Source organism: Myotis nattereri (assembly GCF_964212035.1).
Source record: "Myotis nattereri genome assembly, chromosome: 10".
Classification (NCBI taxonomy): domain Eukaryota; kingdom Metazoa; phylum Chordata; class Mammalia; order Chiroptera; family Vespertilionidae; genus Myotis; species Myotis nattereri.
In genome coordinates this window covers 66261080-66282102 of record NC_138085.1, presented here as the reverse complement: position 1 = coordinate 66282102, position 21023 = coordinate 66261080, and the positions used below count along the sequence as shown (strand labels likewise).

At 35.9% G+C, this 21023-nt stretch overlaps 1 protein-coding gene across 2 annotated transcripts in view; it reads right to left on the bottom strand.

Moving 5' to 3' along the window:
* Window positions 1-6453: 6453 nt before the first annotated feature.
* STRN (striatin) overlaps window positions 6454-21023 on the bottom strand; it is a 74891-nt gene continuing 60321 nt past the window's right edge. For both annotated transcript variants that reach the window (XM_081100634.1, XM_081100633.1), the window contains 8 exons: window positions 17589-17764; window positions 15947-15994; window positions 14818-14939; window positions 12311-12478; window positions 10194-10334; window positions 9296-9403; window positions 7862-7948; window positions 6454-7750 (listed from right to left, as the gene is read on the bottom strand). In XM_081100634.1, coding sequence (XP_080956760.1) covers window positions 7581-7750; window positions 7862-7948; window positions 9296-9403; window positions 10194-10334; window positions 12311-12478; window positions 14818-14939; window positions 15947-15994; window positions 17589-17764 — 1020 coding nt within the window. In that variant the 3' untranslated portion in view covers window positions 6454-7580. The remainder of the gene's footprint in view (window positions 7751-7861; window positions 7949-9295; window positions 9404-10193; window positions 10335-12310; window positions 12479-14817; window positions 14940-15946; window positions 15995-17588; window positions 17765-21023) is intronic.

Genomic DNA, 21023 nt, shown 5'->3' with positions numbered 1-21023 from the left:
CATCTAGTCCTATATAAACCACAAGTATTTTTACAGCTCATGCTTAGCATTACATTTTGCTTTCCGTGCAGTTTTTAATTAAAGGACGTTTTTCAGTTTGGGAATTCTCATTTGTGGGTGATGGGTTTCCTTACCATTACCCTTAATATGATGTTGCTATTATATGAGGTAATTAAAATTCTTTGGTTTGAGGTCATAGATTGGAAACCTGGTACATGCATTGGATCTTACGAGGGCATGAAGAACTTCGGCACATGAATTAATAAATACTAACTCTAGTACTCCAAGCGCTACTTAACAGATGTTTTACTGTGGGCTCCCCTTCACATCACTGGATTAATTGTCTCTTTAAAGAGGCACACAGGAAAAGTAAATGTGGTGCTAGCATCTGGACAGTCTTCATGTAAGGTGAGGTGCTAAATTACCAAGGACAAGAGAATTTTCTATGAAACAGCCCCTTCTTATTAGTAAGAATATGGCAGATTTTGTTCACCCAAATAGTCAGATCCATCTTCAAGTCTGACCATTACCTTTAGTCTAATAACAACTAGGAATAAGATAGGGGTTAGGATTTTGCAGGATCGAAGTGAAATTCAAAGTGAGTCATTTTTTCATTTGATGGATTTTGGATTCTGTTTGATTTTTGAAAGAATCAAAATATACTAAGTATTTTGCATTCCAGAAAATACTGATTCAAATTTTCAGAGTTGTATGTGAGTGCTCCTCCTTAGAATCAGAGTGTCCCAATCAATGTAAACAAAGTGTAACTGAGGAATAACAAGTGGAGGGATGCTTCATGGTTACAGTGATGGTGGAAAGCCTGCTGCCAGGCTTCCAGGTATTCCTAGGGAATACCCCAAGTGCCATGACAACTCTGGGACCCTGCAAAACCTCAGTGCTGGTCTTGGGAAACCCAATGCAAGTCAGAATATTACTCTGAACCTGGGCTGATCTCAGGGGTCCATCAATCGGTGAAAAACTTGACCTTCTGAACTTGATCACTCGAAAATAACTCCAAGCAAATCATGTTCATTAAAAGGAACGAAAGGGCCCTAACCGGTTTGGCTCAGTAGGTAGAACATCGGCCTGCGGACTGAAAGGTCCCAGGTTCCGTCAAGGACATGTACCTTGGTTGCAGGCACATCCCCAGTAGGGGTTGTGCAGGAGGCAACTGATCGATGTTTCTCTCTCATCAATGTTTCTAACTCTCTATTCCTCTCCCTTCCTCTCAGTAAAAAATCAATAAAATGTATTTTTTTTAAAAAAAGGAACGAAAGGAAAAAAAAAGGGGGGGGACACATTTCTGACACTACTGAAAAATGTGTACATACAAAAAAATTTAATACTCATTACTACAGCTGCATAGAAAACATCAAAGAACAGTGGATAGTTTCAAGGACATCAGAAGGATACAGTATCTCTTCCATATAGTATTGTGACTCCAGATAGGAACAAAGAGATTGTGAGTTCTGGGCAGGCAAAGCCCTTGAAAAATAATGTTGATATGAAGGCACAAGAGAAAGGACAAGGCTAATGTTTGTGTGATAAGTAGCCAAACAAGGAAAATAAAAACACATGAAATTTATATATATTTACATGTATAATTTTTAAAAATTATGTAACTAAACACTTGAAAAAAAATAAATCTGTGGCCCTGAAAAGTACCAATGATCCAATCTTATGGGGTATTTTAATGTTACTGGTTTTCCTAAGGTCCAAACTCTCTATAATAATAAACTTCTCCACCATACTAACAATTAATAATTAAGGTTGGTTCATTATTTTGGATTCACGTCTACTTTGTCTAATAACCTTTTATTTCTCTGTACCTCTCATCTACCACCCCAAAATAACAAAATCAGGTTGTATTAAAGTATTTTAACTGCAAATCCATTATATTTCAAATCTGACAATTATTTCAATTCATGACACCTATAGCACATTATCTATATTTGTACACTTTATTTAAAAACAATTATACACTTAGAGCCACCAGAAAAGGATATCTCAATTAGCTTATCTATACCCTGAATTTACAAAAGAAACTTCTTGCACCACAAAAATTAGCATTTGGATTAATTTACATTAATTGATATTATAACTAATTTTTCAAATACCTGAAGATCAAACAATTTGTCCCAGGGCTCACCAGTTGAGGGGTGTGGGGTGTGGAGAAAAGGAGTGACTTAGGAATCTGAACTGATGATGCCCCGAGATCAGCTCTAGTAAACTGTAGTTGAGGAAACATAAAATAACCAATAAACTTCAAGATTACAAAGAAGTGGTTCCTCCTAAAAACAGGTATTAGATCATATAGTTGGGATGGATGTAGGGGATAACTCTTAATCTGGATTGGAAAAATGTGGAGAAGGTGTGTGTGTGTGTTGGGGGGGGGGGGGGGCGGGTATTAGTTTTTCACAAGAGGCAAACTTCACCAAACAATGAGAAGAAAGTTGGGAGGGAGGTATGTGATACACTGAAGACTTTCTGATCGCTGATAACACCAAATTTAGCAGCTCTCTACAAGTCAACTAAAATACCATTCTCTGAGACATTTTCAGAGAGGAGCTAACAAACAACCAGGGGGAAAAAAATCATTCTACATAAACAAGGCACTCACTGGTTCACAGCCTGTTAAAAACCCAGGCAGACATTACAGTTAATAAAGTCAACTTTCTAATTTGCATCAGAGGGATGACAAGCATGTGGTCAAATTAAATCAAGTTAAAGCTTGATTAACAAAGATCCAGAAAATGCTGGCCCCTAAGCACTACCTTCAGTAATACTGCTAGGATAAGTAAATGGGGACTAGGGATCTATGTTTGGCCTAATATTTGCATTTTTAAGCATTAAAAAAAGTGATGTAATTTGTAAATACTTTGTCAACCTTCTGTACCTTACACTGACATGGAGACCCAGTTGGATAATGAATATGGCCAATTAAAAAGCCTTCAGTGACAGAAGTGAAAATTACTAAAGTCATTTACCAATGACCTGTCTTCTGGTTTTAAACACAGCTGTTAACTCTTTGGGACCTTCCCCTAAAACCAACTTTGGGAATTGATATATTTCACAAAATATACACATAATTTCTGTCGGCAACTACTTTTGTACAACCTGAATCCCAGTGTCAAACACTAAAGATCTGCAATGATATAAATAATTAAATGAGTAACATAGTAATGGAGGCAACTGCTAAGTAAATAAAATTAATTATCATGTACTTAATAGCTTTGAAATAGCTTTCAAAGAACAAAGAAAGCTGAAGAAAATTATACTTAGATATCTCTCTCTCTCTCTCTCTATTTCTCTCTAATAACAGTTGGGCTATTGGTTGAAAACATCACACAGACATACACACTAACCAGAGATTAGCTATCTAGACTATCAACATTGATGATAAAATTTAAGCAGTTCTTTCAAAAGAAAACCAAAATTAAAACTAAGTCTTCCAATCTGATTTGTGACATCTTAGTTCAATATAACTTAAATGACAAAGCCTGAGAAAAGCACCAACACAGCTTTTCAGTTGTACCCAGCCATCATTTCATATGTCATAAAGATTTGCTTTAGTTAAAATGGCAGCAATGACAGAGGTAGATATGACAGATGCCACTTAAATACTATTCTTAGGTGGAATTTTAACTAGTTCAAAGTGTTTTATCTAAAAATAATTTTTACTAGTTGAATCTCTTCATTACATAAGAATTTCATGACATGCTCTTGTGTATGGAGAAATACATGAAGTACTAAAAAAGGTGACCTTCAAAAATTACATTTACTTAGCCAACATTAATGAGATCCCATAATTTTGGTGAACCAGTAACTTATCCTTTTACCTGAACTTGACTATAATTAAATAAGAGTTATTTTCTTCTCTTCTGAAATTTTTAGGAATTCACATTCCAAATTCTTGCAAGGATAAATGGTACTCAGAAGAGCACAAAGACAGCGCATGAAATGTCCCCTGAAGTCCTAGAAGTTGAGCAGATACATTAAAAAGACATTGATGGTCACAAATCAGGACCTTCACAGATTGGCTCACACATGTGAGCGCGCGCGCGCGCGCACACACACACACACACACACACACACACACACACACACTTTCTCTCTCACTCTTCCCCTTTCCTCCCAAAACTCAATCCTCATCCTCACTGTAAGGCTGCATTTGTATTTTTTTTTTAAAGGCACCTCTCATTCTCTAGCTATTGCCTTCTTGATGATATCTGTTTTGTTAAAAATCCTGAATGTTCAATGGAAATAGTTCAGTACTGAGAATGGAAAATTTTTCAATTCACATTTAAATAGCCAAGTTTTCTTACATTCAGATTTTAATAAACTAGAACAACAATCTTTAAAACAAGCATGCTAGCCTATAATGAATATAGTATTTACAGTAATTTAAACATTTAGAACTATATATTATACTGCAAAAGCAAACAGCACAACACTCATCATACTCATCATTACCTGCTGTGTACACCACCTCCAAAAATGAAAATACAAAACAGTAAAATGCACCTATGGTTTTATATATATATATGTATATATATATATATAGTCTATATATATATATTATATATATTCCCACAATATATATAATATATATTTATAAAATATACATACATTTTAGACATTTTCAAATAAATCATCTCCAAAAATGTGTAGCAAGAATACTGAAGGAATGAAAGTCAAATAAACAAAAAATTTCTCACAAAGTTCATTATCAATGATGCAGCTCAATTTCTCCCCCTTTAGTCATAACTAAAATGATTATAAAAGCTAAATACTTTGCATAACTAATTATCTGTTTAATGGCAAAAATTGATAAACTTGTTCAATAGAAAAATACTGAAGGTCAATATATCACTCATGTTAAATATCTATCTATGGTTTGAGTAGCAAATGAGCTCCAAATGACAGCTGAGTTTAGAGAAGGGTGCTGCAAGCTCCCACAGATGTACCCACAGCATAGGAAAATAAGGCAGGAACCCACATCTTCTGATGATTTTCATACTATTCCAATACATTTCATCCAAAATATTTACAAACTAAGCCCTATGAAAGCATGTCAATGACTGTTTGAGTTTGATTTTTTTCATTTTGCTCACCTTTCTGATGGGCTGAGGGGGAAATCAGACACATGAATATGTTTCTATCTGGCTGGAAGACACTTTGACTCAATTCTAGGCTGACATCACACAGCGCTAGTAGAGAGGAATCTGTTTCTGTGTACACTCTCCAGTGGCACAGCATTGGCTTCCTAAGGAACTTTCAACAGTTCCATCACTTACACTACTGTTTACATTATCTCGTGGTTATTTTCCACTCACTATCAGAAAAATTCAGCTGTGAGTTATAAAATGCAGATGAAGAGAAAAGTCTTGGTTTTGAGAATTTCAGTGGCATAAGTAAAGAAGGTACTGAAGACCATGGAAGGTAATTAAAGCAATAACTGGCAGAACAATAGCTTTGTAGTTGTCCATCATAAATACAAGAAGGGTGGGCATCTGGCTAGAATTTTCCAGTATCTTTCTACAAATGTCAGGTTAGCAACAGCATTACTTTACTTTGTGAAGAACCAAAAGAGGAATTCCACAAACACAATGTGAAATTCCACATCTGCATGAGAATATAAACATCCACCTGGTATATAGCTCAGCTATGATGTGGTAGCTCATGTCCAGGTCAATTCATTTGATTATACAAGAGTTCCTTGAGCCCACTGTTAACCAAAGCTCAGATGAAATGACAAGGTAGCTGTGTCAAAATATTAAAGCATATTGTATATCAACCAAGCATTTAGCACAGGCCCTTAACTTTAAAGAAAATTTGCCTGTATACTGCAGATTTCTAGAAGCAGACAAACAGTAATTTTAAAGAAAAAACAGTTAGTTATCCACATTAACACCATGATACTTCTTCAAGGAGAAATATCATTAGAAGTGCAAGTGTTATGACAATGGAATATGTGGGGACAGGAATGTAGGAATTGTATAAAAGGTTAAGATATTTATGGATATGGATTTTGTAAAGTCTGAGAGCCTACGACATATACATTTTACTGAAAAGGTGGACATTAGTAATTTATTTCTAATTTCTAGCTTGGTCTCTGACATTCTGAATGAACAAGAGTGTGTGAGGAGAGGCAAGAGTTGCAGGGATGAGGTCTGAATACCAGGTTCAGAGAGTGGGTCATGGGACTCCCAAGAGCTGACCACATGTTGGTCAAAGGCAAGGAGCTCAGGGACCCCTGGTCCTTTAATATATGGTTTCCCCCAGAAACAATATTGATTTACTGGCCATTAAACATGTGTTTTAAACAATGGAAGAAGGGTAGGGAGAGGAAAAGAGAGAGAGAACTTTTTACCCAACATTATACACTGAACCCTTCCATCCAGATTTTTAAGAGGTTCTTATTGGAGGTGCTAATGGAGGACTTCTGAGGTAAAAAACATTTGCTTTATTTAGTATGTCTGCAAAAGCAGCTGAGATTAACCATACCCTTTGGACTGTTAAAACATAATTATGAAGTATTTTTTCAATAAGTGTCAGATAATTTGAATATGAGAGACAAAGAAGAAAGAGCAGAGATCATCTGAAGTGTGGTTATGTGGGTTTTGATAAATGAGTACTTGCAAATAACCACCATCTTTTCAACCACTGAAAAGTTAAGATTTTATCTATATGGAATAATCACTCTGATACTATAAATACCATGTGAATAAAGTGAGTTTTAAAATTAATAGAAATTATTATATGCCCTGCTTGCCCTTAAAAATAAACAGAATTAAGTTAAATCCTTTAGTAAAAGCAGACTCTATCAACTACTCTTCACAATGGTAAGTATTTTTGACAACTAAATTTTAGAATGATACCAAATCCACTTTCAAAAATGTAATACAATACAGAAATGTGCTTACAAACTGAATATCTGTTTAGCATTTCTGAATAATAATATATTTAACATATTATTGCATTTCTTCTTTCCCCCCTAATAGGTAAAATGCTTTGCCAGGTGCTGTATGTGAACAGCTGAAAGGAGAGCTAGATTAAAAACTCATTTTAACACTGCCTGGTCATTATGCTCATAGGGATTAGTACAGCAGATATGGTATAGATTACTGTTTTGACTACCTAATGTGTTTAACAAGACTTCTCAGGGGAGAACTAGGTCTAAATTTCCGCTCTTCCTCTACTCATTCCCAGCCAAGGAGCTTTTTGTTATCCTTTATAACGTGCCCTATTTACTCAACAGGGGACAAGCTAAACCTATGTTCGCTCAGGCCTGCCTAGCGAATTAGAACTACTCCAGAAATAAAAGTTCCTATTTTGGGGAAAATCTGAAACAAACAGTTTTCAGGCTCCAGATTCAGCTGAGCTTGCAGCAACCTGAACAAACCTTAGTTTTAGAAAACAGTATATACGAATTGTAAAACTATACTTTACAAATGTTCTCTGTGCTCCTTCAGCAGAACAAAAGGGCAGAATGCGTTGATTCTTTCCCTGGTCTTCTGTATCTCTTTTGTGCAGTTGGTTATTTATAAAGAGATAGAAGGTGAAGAAGATGCATTCTATCATACAAAGACTTTAGCCAGTGCGTCAGCCCCAGCACTGGCTATATAGCATTTGGATGGGTGGAAAGCTACATCATGAATTGATTCTTCAAACTTTTTCCGATGAGCTGTGAACTCTTGGATACATGTCTTACTTTCTAGGTTCCATAAACGTATTGAACAGTCATGACCTATATAAAAAAATTAATTAATTAATTGATTGATTGATTAATTTTTTTAAAAAACTACATTAACATGAAAATGATAAGAATAAATAAATTATCCGTAGCTGATGTACTTACTGCCAGACATCAAGTACAGGCCATTAGGATCAACCGCTAAACTTGTAACGGCTTCTAGGTGGGCTACCATTGAGTGGATGAGTTTGCCTTTGGAAAAAGAGATTGTTATTCTTTATTAATAGCTTTCCACGAATATATGCCAGTTACTACGTTATACTGGTTTCTTCAGTCACCCCTCTCTGTGCACTTACTGCATCAATAGCTTTTTTTCATCACTTAGAACAGATCACCCTCCCTACTCTGGCCATGCTCCTGATGAGAAACAAAAGCTCAAATTCCAGATTATATTTTTGTCTTTCAAATCACAATGTAAAAGTCAGTAATTTGTAAACAGATATCCCTTTAAGCCATGTGCATCAACTAGAACTCAGACATTAACCACCTACTTTGCATCCTTTAGCTACAAGAAAATTATATGGATTGTGGGAACAGAAGAAGAGACTGATACAAAGATAAAGGAACAGAGAGAAAACTGGCCATAATTTTGGTGGAGACAATATATTCTAGAGTTTGAGAACATTAAATTACTCATCACTCACAGCTAAGCAAAGTCAGCAAAAATCAACGTATTTACAAACCCAATAGCGGACACTGAGGTAAATATGGCTGATAACACAGTGTTTTCTCCCAGCAGAGCTCTTCATGAATTTCCTTTAGACTAGTGAAATGTAATTCAATAAAAAATGGAAAAGGCCCAATTCAAATCAATGAGCACCAAATAGTCAGTATTATAATGCAGAAAAGATTAGTCCATGTGAAAATGAATAAAATATAACCAATGACTCAGGGATTTTCCATCTGAACACTAAGGCTATTCAAAAACGAATAATTTCAAACAAAATATAGTGATCATAGATGCCTCTACTTATACTTTCTCTCAGTATATTCACAGTAAGAGATCATTTTTATTGGTATTTGAAATTTTTTTTTAATTTTTTAAATATATATTTTATTGATTTTTTACAGAGAGGAAGGGAGAGGGATAGAGAGTTAGAAACATCGATGAGATAGGAACATCGATCAGCTGCCTCCTGCACACCTCCTACTGGGGATGTGCCCGCAACCAAGGTACATGCCCTTGACCGGAATCGAACCTGGGACCCTTGAGTCTGAAGGCCGATGCTCTACCCACTGAGCCAAACCGGTTAGGGCTGGTATTTGAATAAAATTTTCATTATGTTCCTACTGATAACCTTGACTCCAGGGCAAAAATATAGCATGTACTTAATATTAAATAAACTAAGATAATTCTATATGATATCACAATAAGTAGTTCTCAGCAGATCTAAATGAAATGATCAGGAATTGAGCTAGGAGAGTACCCATATTTCAGTGCCTGATGATAAAGTCATGGACAGATACCAAAATCAGCCTACACAGAGTGAAGGCTTTCTTTTTTGCTTTAATATTAATCAATTTTTAATACGTTCTTACCTGTATTGTTATCATAGAATTTGATGTGCCTGTCTTCATGAGCAGTGATGCTGATGGGAAGAGTGGGGTGACTAATGACTCTATTTATTTGGCAGGAAGAGTTGGTTGCTAAAAAGAAAAAATTAAAAACAACACAAATTAGTCAAAGCTACTATTTCTTCACACAAAAGAGAACTGAATACTCTCCTAAGAGACTGAAAGAGTAAATGATGTCCCTTTAGTGTTTTAGTTAGTTTATTCTGAAATTGTGTTCATAATTTTAATGTTAGGAAATGAGAGCTGCCAGAGCAATAGTATTCTGATAAATCTAGAGGCACTACCTGCTACCTATGTTTAGCAACTTCAGCCTAAATTGTGATTGTCTGGATTAAGAATAAAGATAGGAAGCAATAGTTAAAAAAGCCCCAAACAAAATAATTCTGTAGTATATTCTTCACAACCTGAGAAATAATCTCCTGGCTTCCTGTATCCAATAAGAAGCTTCAGATTTGGGATTTTGAGAGGCACAACTTAATCTATATTCTAATCAGTAAGGAGCAGTGTCAAATTATATCATTAATATAAAGTTAAGTTGGTTGAAAAAATACTGTGAGAAATGAAAAATAGTTTATATTCCAAATAAATATTTTCTTCAAACAAAATTGAAAACTAATCATTTGGCATAAAATCAACTTGACTCCTCTTTGGAATAAATAGGTCAAATGCTATTTCAAACAGTATAGGTATAAATGTGCATAACCTAACCCAAAGACTTAAAATCAATTGTAAGTCATTATATGCTTCTAATGAAGCAACTATGTTCTGTGATTTAGCAGGCTGAAGACTTTAGAATGACAAGCATTTTTCAGAGTCAACTCTTTCACTGTGATGAAGACTACTTAAAGACTATTATACATACTCGTATCTAGATTGGATTCTAAAGTGAGAATCCGTTGTTGTGTTTCCATGTTAAAGATGCTTGTATATCCTTTGCTGAATGATGCTACCATAAGGCTCGGGTCACTGCTTACTAGATCCACAGAGGCAGGGATTCCAAATTCTAAAAAAGTCAGAACATATTCATAGAGAATGCTAATTAGAGGGTCTTCTTAACAATGTGCTTAAAATATAGCAAAACAAATAATAGCATGATTTCTTTGAGGAGTAAATAAGGCTCGACATTAGGGTAAGAATTTGCCCACTGCCATTCAATGGAGATTATTTCTTTTTTGTTCTTTTAGCCCTAGCCTATTTCATTACTCTTACCTGTTCAGCACATCTTCTACCTATTACTCACCTAATACATAAATGGAATGCAAGCCTTTATTCAAAAAATAAATGAAAAACATGTATGGACTACAAGTTTTGCTGCTTCTACCTCAACCTGGAGCTTAGAGCGGCATCATTGGAAATTCTTCATTTTAAAAGCCCATCTCTTAGTAGGAATTCTAACTTATCAAAAACATGGAATTTAAGAAATAAAGCTCCAAATTGTTACTGATAATCATGCAAATATTAAATGCAGGCAACTCATCAAAACCTAGACACACATTATCACAACTCAAGAATAAAGAAGGTATTTTTTTTTTAATATATTTTATTGATTTTTCACAGAGAGGAAGGGAGAGGGATAGAGAGAGTTAGAAACATCGATGGGAGAGAAACATCGATCAGCTGCCTCTTGCATATCCCCCACCGGGGATGTGCCCGCAACCCAGGTACATGCCCTTGACCAGAATCGAACCCGGGACCTCTCAGTCCGCAGGCTGATGCTCTATCCACTGAGCCAAACCGGTTTCGGCAAGAAGGTATTTTTATTTATCATCTATAATAGGTAAAACTTGGTTAAAACTTGAAGCTTATTTATAAACATAAAAAATAGAATATGTATTTATGAATATAACCTGATTTTTCCATTTGGTTCAAAATCTAGCTAAAGCAAACAGTTTAAAAATGTGTATATTACAGAAGATATATTAATGGCTAATAAGCACACAAATAAAGTGCTCAAAAGAATTAGCCACCAAAGAAATGCAAATTAAATCACAATGAAATACTGCTACACATCAGAATGGCTAAAATTAAATAGACTGACAACACCAAATGTTAGTAACTAAGGATGTAGAACAACTGGAATTCTCATACATTGCTGTCAGCGGTGTAACATGGCATAACCACTCTGGGAAAAAGTCTGGCAATTTCACATAAGGTCAAACACACAATTCTACTCCAAGTCTTTACCCACCTATAATAAAAACATATGCATGTTCACAGCAGCTTGTTCAAAACAGTCAAAAACTGAAAACAATCCAAATGTCCATTAAGAAGTAAATGAATAAACACACTGTGGTTTAATAAAATACTACTAAACAATATAAATAAATTATTGATACTTACTACAACATGGATGAATCACAAAAATATTATCGTGAGAGTAAAAGGCCAGACACAAAAAGAGTACACATTTTATGATTTCATTTATATGAAGTTTTAGAATAGACAAAACTAATCTATGATGAAAGAAATCACAACACTGGGTACCTGTGGGTGGGGATGGGGAGAGGGGATGGACTGGGAAGATCATAAAAAAAGTTTATGGAGGTAAACGAAATGTTCTATATCTTGATGCAAGAGTTATGCATTTGTCAAACTCATTAAAATGTATTCTTATAATTTATATACAGTAAAAACCAGATTATATCTCAACTAAAAATTTTTTAAAGATGTGTTCTTTCACCAAATACTATGTTTTTAAAACTTATACATAATATTAGTAAGTTGAAAATTCAAATATACATATTTTTACAACTTCAAAAACCCTTCACTTATGGTAAAATCCAAAGGACTTTCCCTTCCACATTGAAATAAAGTAGCTTTAATGCCCAAAAAAAGAAAAAACAAAAAAAAACCCTTTAAATTAAATTTAAACAGTAAGAGTTTATGGAATCATTTATTTGCATGCTTGTTTTTATAATAAGACATAGATAATTTAGAATTTTATAAAAGATTCAGTGAAATGATTTTAAAAGTATGTACCTTGATTATCATTAAACACACTTAAGGCTGGAGCAACCTCCGTTGTGTTCCATAGACGAAGAGTGCCATCTGCTGAACAGGACAGCAAACGCTGGTGAGCTGCACTGTAAGCCAGACCCCAGACGGCGTCGGTGTGGCCGAGCAGAGGGCCCCTTAGAACAGAAGGGTCTACAGAGAACAGCAAGAAGGCAAAGTCAGGAGAAAGACAACTTACAAAGGAACTTAGAGTCCAGAGAAAACAAAAGGACGATAACAGTATAAAATATGCTTCCTACTGTCTATAATTTTTTCTGAAATGCTGTAATTAAAAATAGGCTTGGAAATATGCAAATGTAGGGTTTAAAATTTAGAAATTAAAATTACAAAGTACACATTTTTCTATTTTAAAAAATTAGGCATTTCATTCTCCCTTCCTTTTTTCTTCCATTTGTCTAGATATTTTAAAGAGCATGTTAACACAAATAAATCATCTGAATTTAACTACTTCAGAGAAAGCACACTCACATTCCCTGAGAACATGAAGAGAGATCCCTCCCTCCTCCACCTCCTTGTGCACTGTGGATATACTCCTTCAGGCCACTTATCCCACAGTACCACGAACGGCAGTTATTCCTGGGAGCAACGGGCCTCTGACATAAAGGACATGAACTGAGACCTACAGAAACCCCCAAATTCTCAAACAGCAGTAACTGACATATGAATGATGTGCAGGGGGGAGAGGGAGGGAGGAGGCAGGGAGAGGGTCACTTAGCACTATTTCATGATAAAAGTCAAATTTCAAACTATTAATCCTCACCTTCAAGATGGCTCACAGAGGTTAAATTTAAAATGTTACTGTTGCTATCTGTCCCATATCCTCTCTCAGTTATACCCTAAAGTACTTATTAAAGACATACTGGTGTTAGGCACTATGCTATATGCCAGGTCACACAGATGATTAAGACACAATATCATCCTTGTCCTCAAGACAGTGTGACAAGTACAGTAATAGTGACAGAAATCAGTTACATGGACAGTAACTGGGCTGAGCGAAAGCTTCTTAGGGAAAATGACACCTAGAGTGAACAATGCAAAGAATGAGTTAGGGCCTAGACCTTGATAAATGCCAATATTTAAGATAAGAAAAAGAAAAGGAGTTTATGAAGGATAGGGAACAGAAATTGTCACAGAGTTACATGTCAAAAACGCCAATAGTTAAAAAAAAACAACAACACCAATAGTGGACAAATTTAAAAGAGGATGGAATGGTCCACAGTTTCAGAGAGCCAATACATCTAGTAAAACAAGGACTGTAAAATACCCTTTGGATCAGGACTGAAAATCTTGTTATACTTCAGTGGTGTGACCAGGAATACAAAGGGAGGTGGTGCCCAGGGAAAGGACATGGAATTATTAACTAGTGACGGTGTTTTCCACCATCAAGGAGACAGAGATGGTGAAGGAAAGAGAGTCTAAACAGAAGCCAGGGAGGGAAATAAAGCCAGAAAAGGTTTCCCCTTGCTCAGGATGGGGGATACCTTAATTTATTTATATGCTCTGGGGATGAGAAGAGAACAAAGAGATTAAAGATGAGAGCCAGAGAGACCTGGGGTGGAGAGTGGGTGAGGGTACCATGCAGCCTCAAAGGAAACAAGAGACAATGGGGTCAAGAGCAAAAGCAGAAGGGTTGGCCTGGGACAGAATGAGGACAATTGATCGATCCTGTTAGATAAAGAAGTAAGGAAAAGCATAAAACACATAAATGAGCAAGAGAACTGGGAAGAGAGAGGAGGTTCACCTCTCACAAAGATATATGTTAAATGCTTATTAAATAAATGTTGGAAAATTTTTTTATTTATTGAATTTCTTATCTTTACTTCGGTTTGGTGATAAAATTAATCTAAAGTGATAATGAAAATAAAATATGGTTTAATGGTAAATATGACACTTTGTACCATTCTAGAATTTAAGAAAACACCAAAGAGTCAATTCCTAAACCAGTTTTTACAAGGAATTTTATGTAATAGCTAGTGACAGATTATAATAAGGATTTGTGCCTCCTGGAGCTTCTGAATTTATGACCTTTCAAATATTTTGGTGCCATGGACTTGAAAAGTCATTAGCCTCTATGCCGTCCAATAACTGATCAAGAAGATGGTGCCAACATGCATTTTCCTTCAAAGTTGTTTATTAGGATAGTGATGAAATATGATTGCAGATTAGTAATAATGTATCAAGTACTGCTCAGATGCCTAAAATGAGGAAAACAACTGTCAATCAAGCCAGCAGCTCCCATCAATAAGACTTTGGGTGTTGGGAACTGTTTACTCAGGAAGAATACATTTTTCTTTTTACATTATATATCAAATTGGTTCTTAAATATAGGAGGAGTTCTTTTGAACAAAATAAAGATATAGTTCTCTTTTATCAATTTATTTTTTAAAATATCTCATTTTCTCCTTTAATGCTATATAAAATGTATAAAAAGAAAACATTTTATTCTTTCATATCTTTGGAGACTCACATACCATAGGAGTCATAGGGGTCGATGTTGGGGTTGGTCGTGTTCCAGCCCTGGATCAGTCCATCGGTACCACCACTGTAACACTGCTCACCGTTGCTGCTCATCACCACACAGAGCACTGGACCTCTGGGAGATAACAATCAATTTCTAGTCTCAAAAAGAATCTGATAATAAGACTTACTAAAATTAAGAATACTTAATTATTCAAATGGCTTTCTATTTTTTAGCTATGTACAATGAATGATACTATCAAAGCATTGTTCATTTTTCTACGTCTACTAAACCAAAAGTTGGTAGACGATGGCCCATGGGCCCAAACCAGCCAAGGTCTGCTTTTAAACAATCCTCAAACTAAGAATGCAGCTTACATTTTTAAAAGGGTTATAGGTCCAAACTAAACTAAAATGTATGTGTGTGTGTGTGTGTGTGTGTGTGTGTGTGTGTGTCTTGCAAAGCCTACAAATATTTACTATCTAAACCTTTATATAAAAAATATTGTGGCCCTAGCCAGTTTGGCTCAGTGGATAGAGTGTCTGCCTGCAGACTGAAGGGTCCTGGGTTTGATTCCAGTTAAGAGCACATGCCCAAGTTGCAGGCACGATCCCAGTGGGGGATGTTCAGGAGGCAACTGATCAATGATTCTCTCTGATTATTGATGTTTCTATCTGTCTTTCCCTCCCCCTTCCTCTCTGAAATCAATAAAAATGTATATATATTTTAAAAAGTATTGTGATCTCTGTGTTACAAAGCAAGTGACCATGGATATTCCTTAAGCTTAACAGGAAAAGCAATATGTGATCACAATAACAAATTCTTGAATATTTTTATGTAGGTTATCTTTAAGGCGAAAAAAGTCAGGATTTCTAATATTTCAACCTAACTGCCTTAACTTTCTTTTAAGAAAGATATAAACATTATCTAAACATCATGCAAATAAAATATAATTTCAGCAAGGATCCCTATTTGGTAGTGATAAACTTATTTTTAACATTATCTGGCCGTTTCTTTTACAATTACAAAAAAAGTTACTAAATACAAAAATACATAACACAAATACATAAGTGAAAGAAAATAAAATATTCTAATCTGGATGATTTATAGTGATGTTGCTTTTTTAAAAAGCACATACTTACTTATGAGCCCTGAATGTATAGATAGGCTCCACATCAAGAGATGTACTCCTAAATCAGAGAGAAAAGACAGCTTTTACCTCTTTAAGTTTCAGCAGTAAACAATATTACTGAATTACATCATAAATTCTGGATTCAATTTCCAGTGCTATTAGGCAAATTATTTAATCTTCTGGAATTTCAGATTCCTTTATGTTTAAAATAAAACAAATAAAAAATAGGATGACACCAAATACAGGATTAAATGAGATTCTACAAGAAAAACAGTTTAAGACAGGACCATGAACTTTCTGTAATTTCCTGGTATTTCCATGCGGGTTAATATGTCTGTCCTTAACACTTACAGAAACTGTCCAAGTCATCAGTTCATTCATTACTCAGAATACGAGTGTATGAGTACTCTACAGTGCCTAAATTGGCCATGACTGTTAATGGAAACTGGATTTAAAGTCCAATACTGACCATATCCTACATTGTATGCACATTTTTATAGGCATATGGTCTCTCTCCTCCAGTCATTTCCAAAGTTTCAAGCTCAAAGATGAACAGGACACTGTTATTTACAAATGAAGGTATTATTACTAAGCTATCACCAACAAGAAACGTGTTTCAATATTTTTCTTAAAATTTAGTCAAGAATATATGCTGACACATTCACATTCTCTAGTCTAATGTGATGCCCACTGTGACCAAAGAACCAGAAAGACAAAGAGCACAATTTATAACCAGAAGTAATTTTTTTATCTGATCTGGTGCAGCTGACAAATACTGATAAATCAAGTATTTATCTAGTCTATATATGACTCAGCAGCAGGACTGTCACTGACCTCTTTTTTAAATGGGCAACAGATATCCTCTACCAATAATAAAAATTCTGTAATCTCCTCCATTTGAAATTCATTTCTACTCTTCTCATAACAGAAATGCCTGACACTATAGAAGGGTCTTTGCTGGCAGATGCTGGGTTCTGGACCATGTGACCCAAGGAAGAAAGGAGCTCCAATAAGGAACCCAACAAGTGAGATTAGGGCTAGTTTGGTGACTGATAAAAGGGTTTGCACCAACTCATGTCTGTCCATGTCTACAGAAAAACCAAGGGGGCCAAGCCTAGCAGTTATACGATGGCAACAACACTGCCTTCCAGTCTAGACATCTTGGTACATATAGAAAGTACGGAAAGTACCTAAAGGGTCAAGGCAAAAAGACAAGGCCAAAGAGGGTCCCCCCTTCCCTCCCAATTAACCTTCCCTCCCTTCCACTCCAAAAGTCCAAAGCTTGGAAACAATGGAACAGATTGGGGTGAAGTGTGATAATCACACATGCCTATACCTATTTACAGCAATAGGAGAAATTTCAGTACATTTAAAGGGCTCCCCAAATGTGACAAACACTTAAAATACTGTATAAGGATTGTAATCAGGATTCCTGCGGAACCAGATCACACCATTCCTCCCTAAGTGTCAGTTTTCTAACCTAGTATTAGACTGTGGGTATAAAGGGGAAACCACTCTAAATTATATGACATGGTGAAGAAAGAACAGAAGAGATATATGGGAATTCAATAGTAAATAATAAAGTCAGTATTTTTCTGCTGAAAATCTGTTAATTAAAATATTCAAATAAAGTTAAAGTAGAATATTCTCACTTTTTGGCTGGGGCTGTTTTCTGTAAATTCCACATTTTTAATGTGTGATCTTCTGATGCTGTTATCAAAACAGGCTCAATGGGGTGGAAAGCAAGGGCTCGAATGCCATCAAAGTGACTTCTTAACGTAAATTTAGGATTCCATGTCTTCCTCAGTGCATCTTTATTATTTGCTATCTATAAAAGAAACAAAAGAAAAATATCTATACATTTAGATCAGGATAGAGAAAAAAACTATATTTCAACATTAATTCTTACTGATTTATCATTAAGCCATCCCATTTTGCAACTTTCAAAAGAATATAATTTTTAAATGTAAATAACCAAATCAATAAGCAAAATTAGTAATAGGTCAACAGTGGTTTTCTTTGAAGAAATATAAGCACTATAATAAGAAAACAGGCTACAATCCAATACAGAAAGAGGATGAAATAATTTCATAAGGTAAAATAAATCTTCAGTAGGATGATTAAAAACAAGAAGTAATTTCAACCTAAATTATTCATCCTAATACAGAAACTAATTTTGGGTAAAAGTTGAAAAACCAAGTTATCTTTAAACATGTTAACATTATAGAATATTATCAAACTTTTGAGATTTTCAATACTCTCTAATAACTAAATTTTTTCATCAAATTGGTAAAGTTTATAAACTGGAAACATAAAATGTTAAAATTAGAAGAGATAATCAAATGTTACAAAAATAGATTTCATTGATAACACACACACATCATTGTGTTGTTTTTCTCCACATAAACTCCATCTCAACACTGGAAAAAAAAAGCACAATGTTTTCATTTCAAGTAACAGGGAAGCTAACGAGGTTGGTCTATGACAGTGATGGCGAACCTTTTGAGCTCGGCGTGTCAGCATTTTGAAAAACCCTAACTTAACTCTGGTGCCGTGTCACATATAGAAATTTTTTGATATTTGCAACCATAGTAAAATAAAGATTTATATTTTTAATATTTATTTTATATATTTAAATGTCATTTAAGAAAGAAAACTCAACCAAAAAAATGAGTTCGTGTGTTACCTCTGACACGCGTGTCATAGGTTCGCCATCACTGGTCTATGACTTTACACTCGCACCATGTATGAACTCTTCACACTCCAGGTGCAGATCCAGGGAAGACAGAGTCTAAGAAGGAGAGTCTGATACTTGGAGTTTTTCCCCAGACAGTGTTTACTGACACCAGAGTGGAAGGCTGAAAGGTGGAGCTGTGCTTCTGACTCCTCTGCAGTACAGGGGGATACAAACTGGTGTCCAAAAACTGGGGCTCGGTGAACTACCTTGCTTTGGGTTTTGATTTCAAAGGGCTGCATCCTAGACATAAGAGTAAACTGGAAGAACACAAGCCTTTGCAGGGACTGCAGATGAGCTATATATAGATCATGTCCAAACCTGAAAATGGAGTGAGGTGATACAGATTTCTAGTGGCTGTAGGCAGTTGATAGAAGCAAATTAAAATATACTCTCTGGGGGAAGATACCATCCTAGGCTCAAAGTTATTCTACAGACCATTTTTCAAATATAGCTGTTTGGACATAATAAAAGATAACTGTGCCCATATGAGATAACCCTATCTAATAAAGAGGGAATATGCTAATTGACTGCCCCACCCTCAAAGATGGCAGCACCCACAGCCAATAAGAAGGGAATATGCTAATTGACTGCCCCACCCTCAAAGATGGCGGCGCCCATGGCCAATAAGGAGGGAATATGCTAATTGACTGTCCCGCCCTCAAAGATGGTGGCACCCACAGCCACAAGATGGCAGCACCCAGTCCGCTCAGCCCCACTGGAGCGGCAGGCTCGAGCAGCCACTCCGCATGCCTGCCTCTGGAGACCCCCAGCCCCTCAGCCTCGGATGGCGGCTGCCCAGCTGCCCAGGGCCGCCCGAGCCTCAGGTAACCAGGGCTGGCCGAGGCTTGCGCTGCCGGCAGTGGCAGCAGCAGAGGTGTGATGGGGCGTCGCCTTCCCCTGATCGCCGGGTCGCCTCCCACCCCTGAGGGCTCCCGGACTGTGAGAGGGGGCAGGCTGGGCTGAGGGACCCCCTGCAGTGCCTGAATTTTCATGCACCAGGCCTCTAGTAAAACATAAATGAAAACAAGCAGAAACAGCACATAATAGTAACAGAACTAGAGTTTCTGATTCAAATTTTAAAATAATCATGCTTACTATGTTCAAGAAGATAAAAAGGCAAAAGTTACAATTTTGGAAGAAATCTGTAAACAATGAGGAATTCTAGAAGCAAAAATATAAGGCCTCAATCAATTAGTTTAATTACAAATTTCACATAACTGAAGAGAAAAGTAGTGAACTGGAAGATGGGGGCCATAAAATAATCTAGATTGAAGTATGAAAAATAAAAGATGAAAAATACAGAAAAAGGAAATAGGAGACAGAGGCTATAGAAAGAAGATCTAACAATATAACTAGAGTTATATTATGGGGGGGACAGAGATAAATAGAGTAGTGCAACAGCAGTATTTGAAGATAAATGGCTGAGAACTTTACAAAGCTGATGATCTAAGAAGTTTAATAAAAAGAAAACTAAACCTTGGTTGACAATCAGGACATAGGGAAATATCAGTCAGAGGAAAAAAATAATCAGACTACCATTGTATGACCAACAGAAATGACAGTTGATTTTAGCAGATTACAACAAAAAAGGACAATGAAATAATATATCAAGAGTGCTTAAAAAAACCAAACCCTTGGTAATTGGAATTCAATACTAAAGATGTGAACCCATTTAGGTGAAATAAAGAAAATTTAAGAAAACCAGAAACAGATTACTGGCCACCAGTAGATAGATCTTCACTAGAGAGAGAAATATGAAGTGTTCTTAGAATAAAGGGAAAGTGATCCCAGACGGACAGTCAGACACACAGGGAAAATGGAAAAAAGCAAAATGAACAGTGTAAATGGATAATCCTAATTTAATATCGAGTATACAAAGCAGTACCTTGTTGGAGATAAATGTATAGAGAAATAAAATATATAACAAGAATGACATTATACACAGGGTGTGAGTTTTGTTGTTTTTGTTAATCTTCACCTGAGAATATGTTCTCCACTGATTTTTTTGGAGAGAGTGGAAGGGAGGGGAAAAGGGGGAGAGAGAAAGAAATATCAATGTCAGAGATATTTGCCTGCTGCATGCACCCTGACCAGAGCTGGTGATCGAACCTGCAACCATGTGCCCCCTTGACCAGAAACTGAATCCTCGACTGGAATTTGCAACCCTTCGGTGTGCAGGTCAACGCAGTCTAACCACTGAAAACACTGGTCAGGGACAGGGTAGGAGTTCTAAAAATAGAGTTAAAAATGTTCAAAAGGTATGTGCATATAATATTTTTTTAAAATATTTTTATTGATTTCAGAGAGGAAGGGAGAGGGAGAGAGAGAAGCATCAATGATGAGAGAGAAT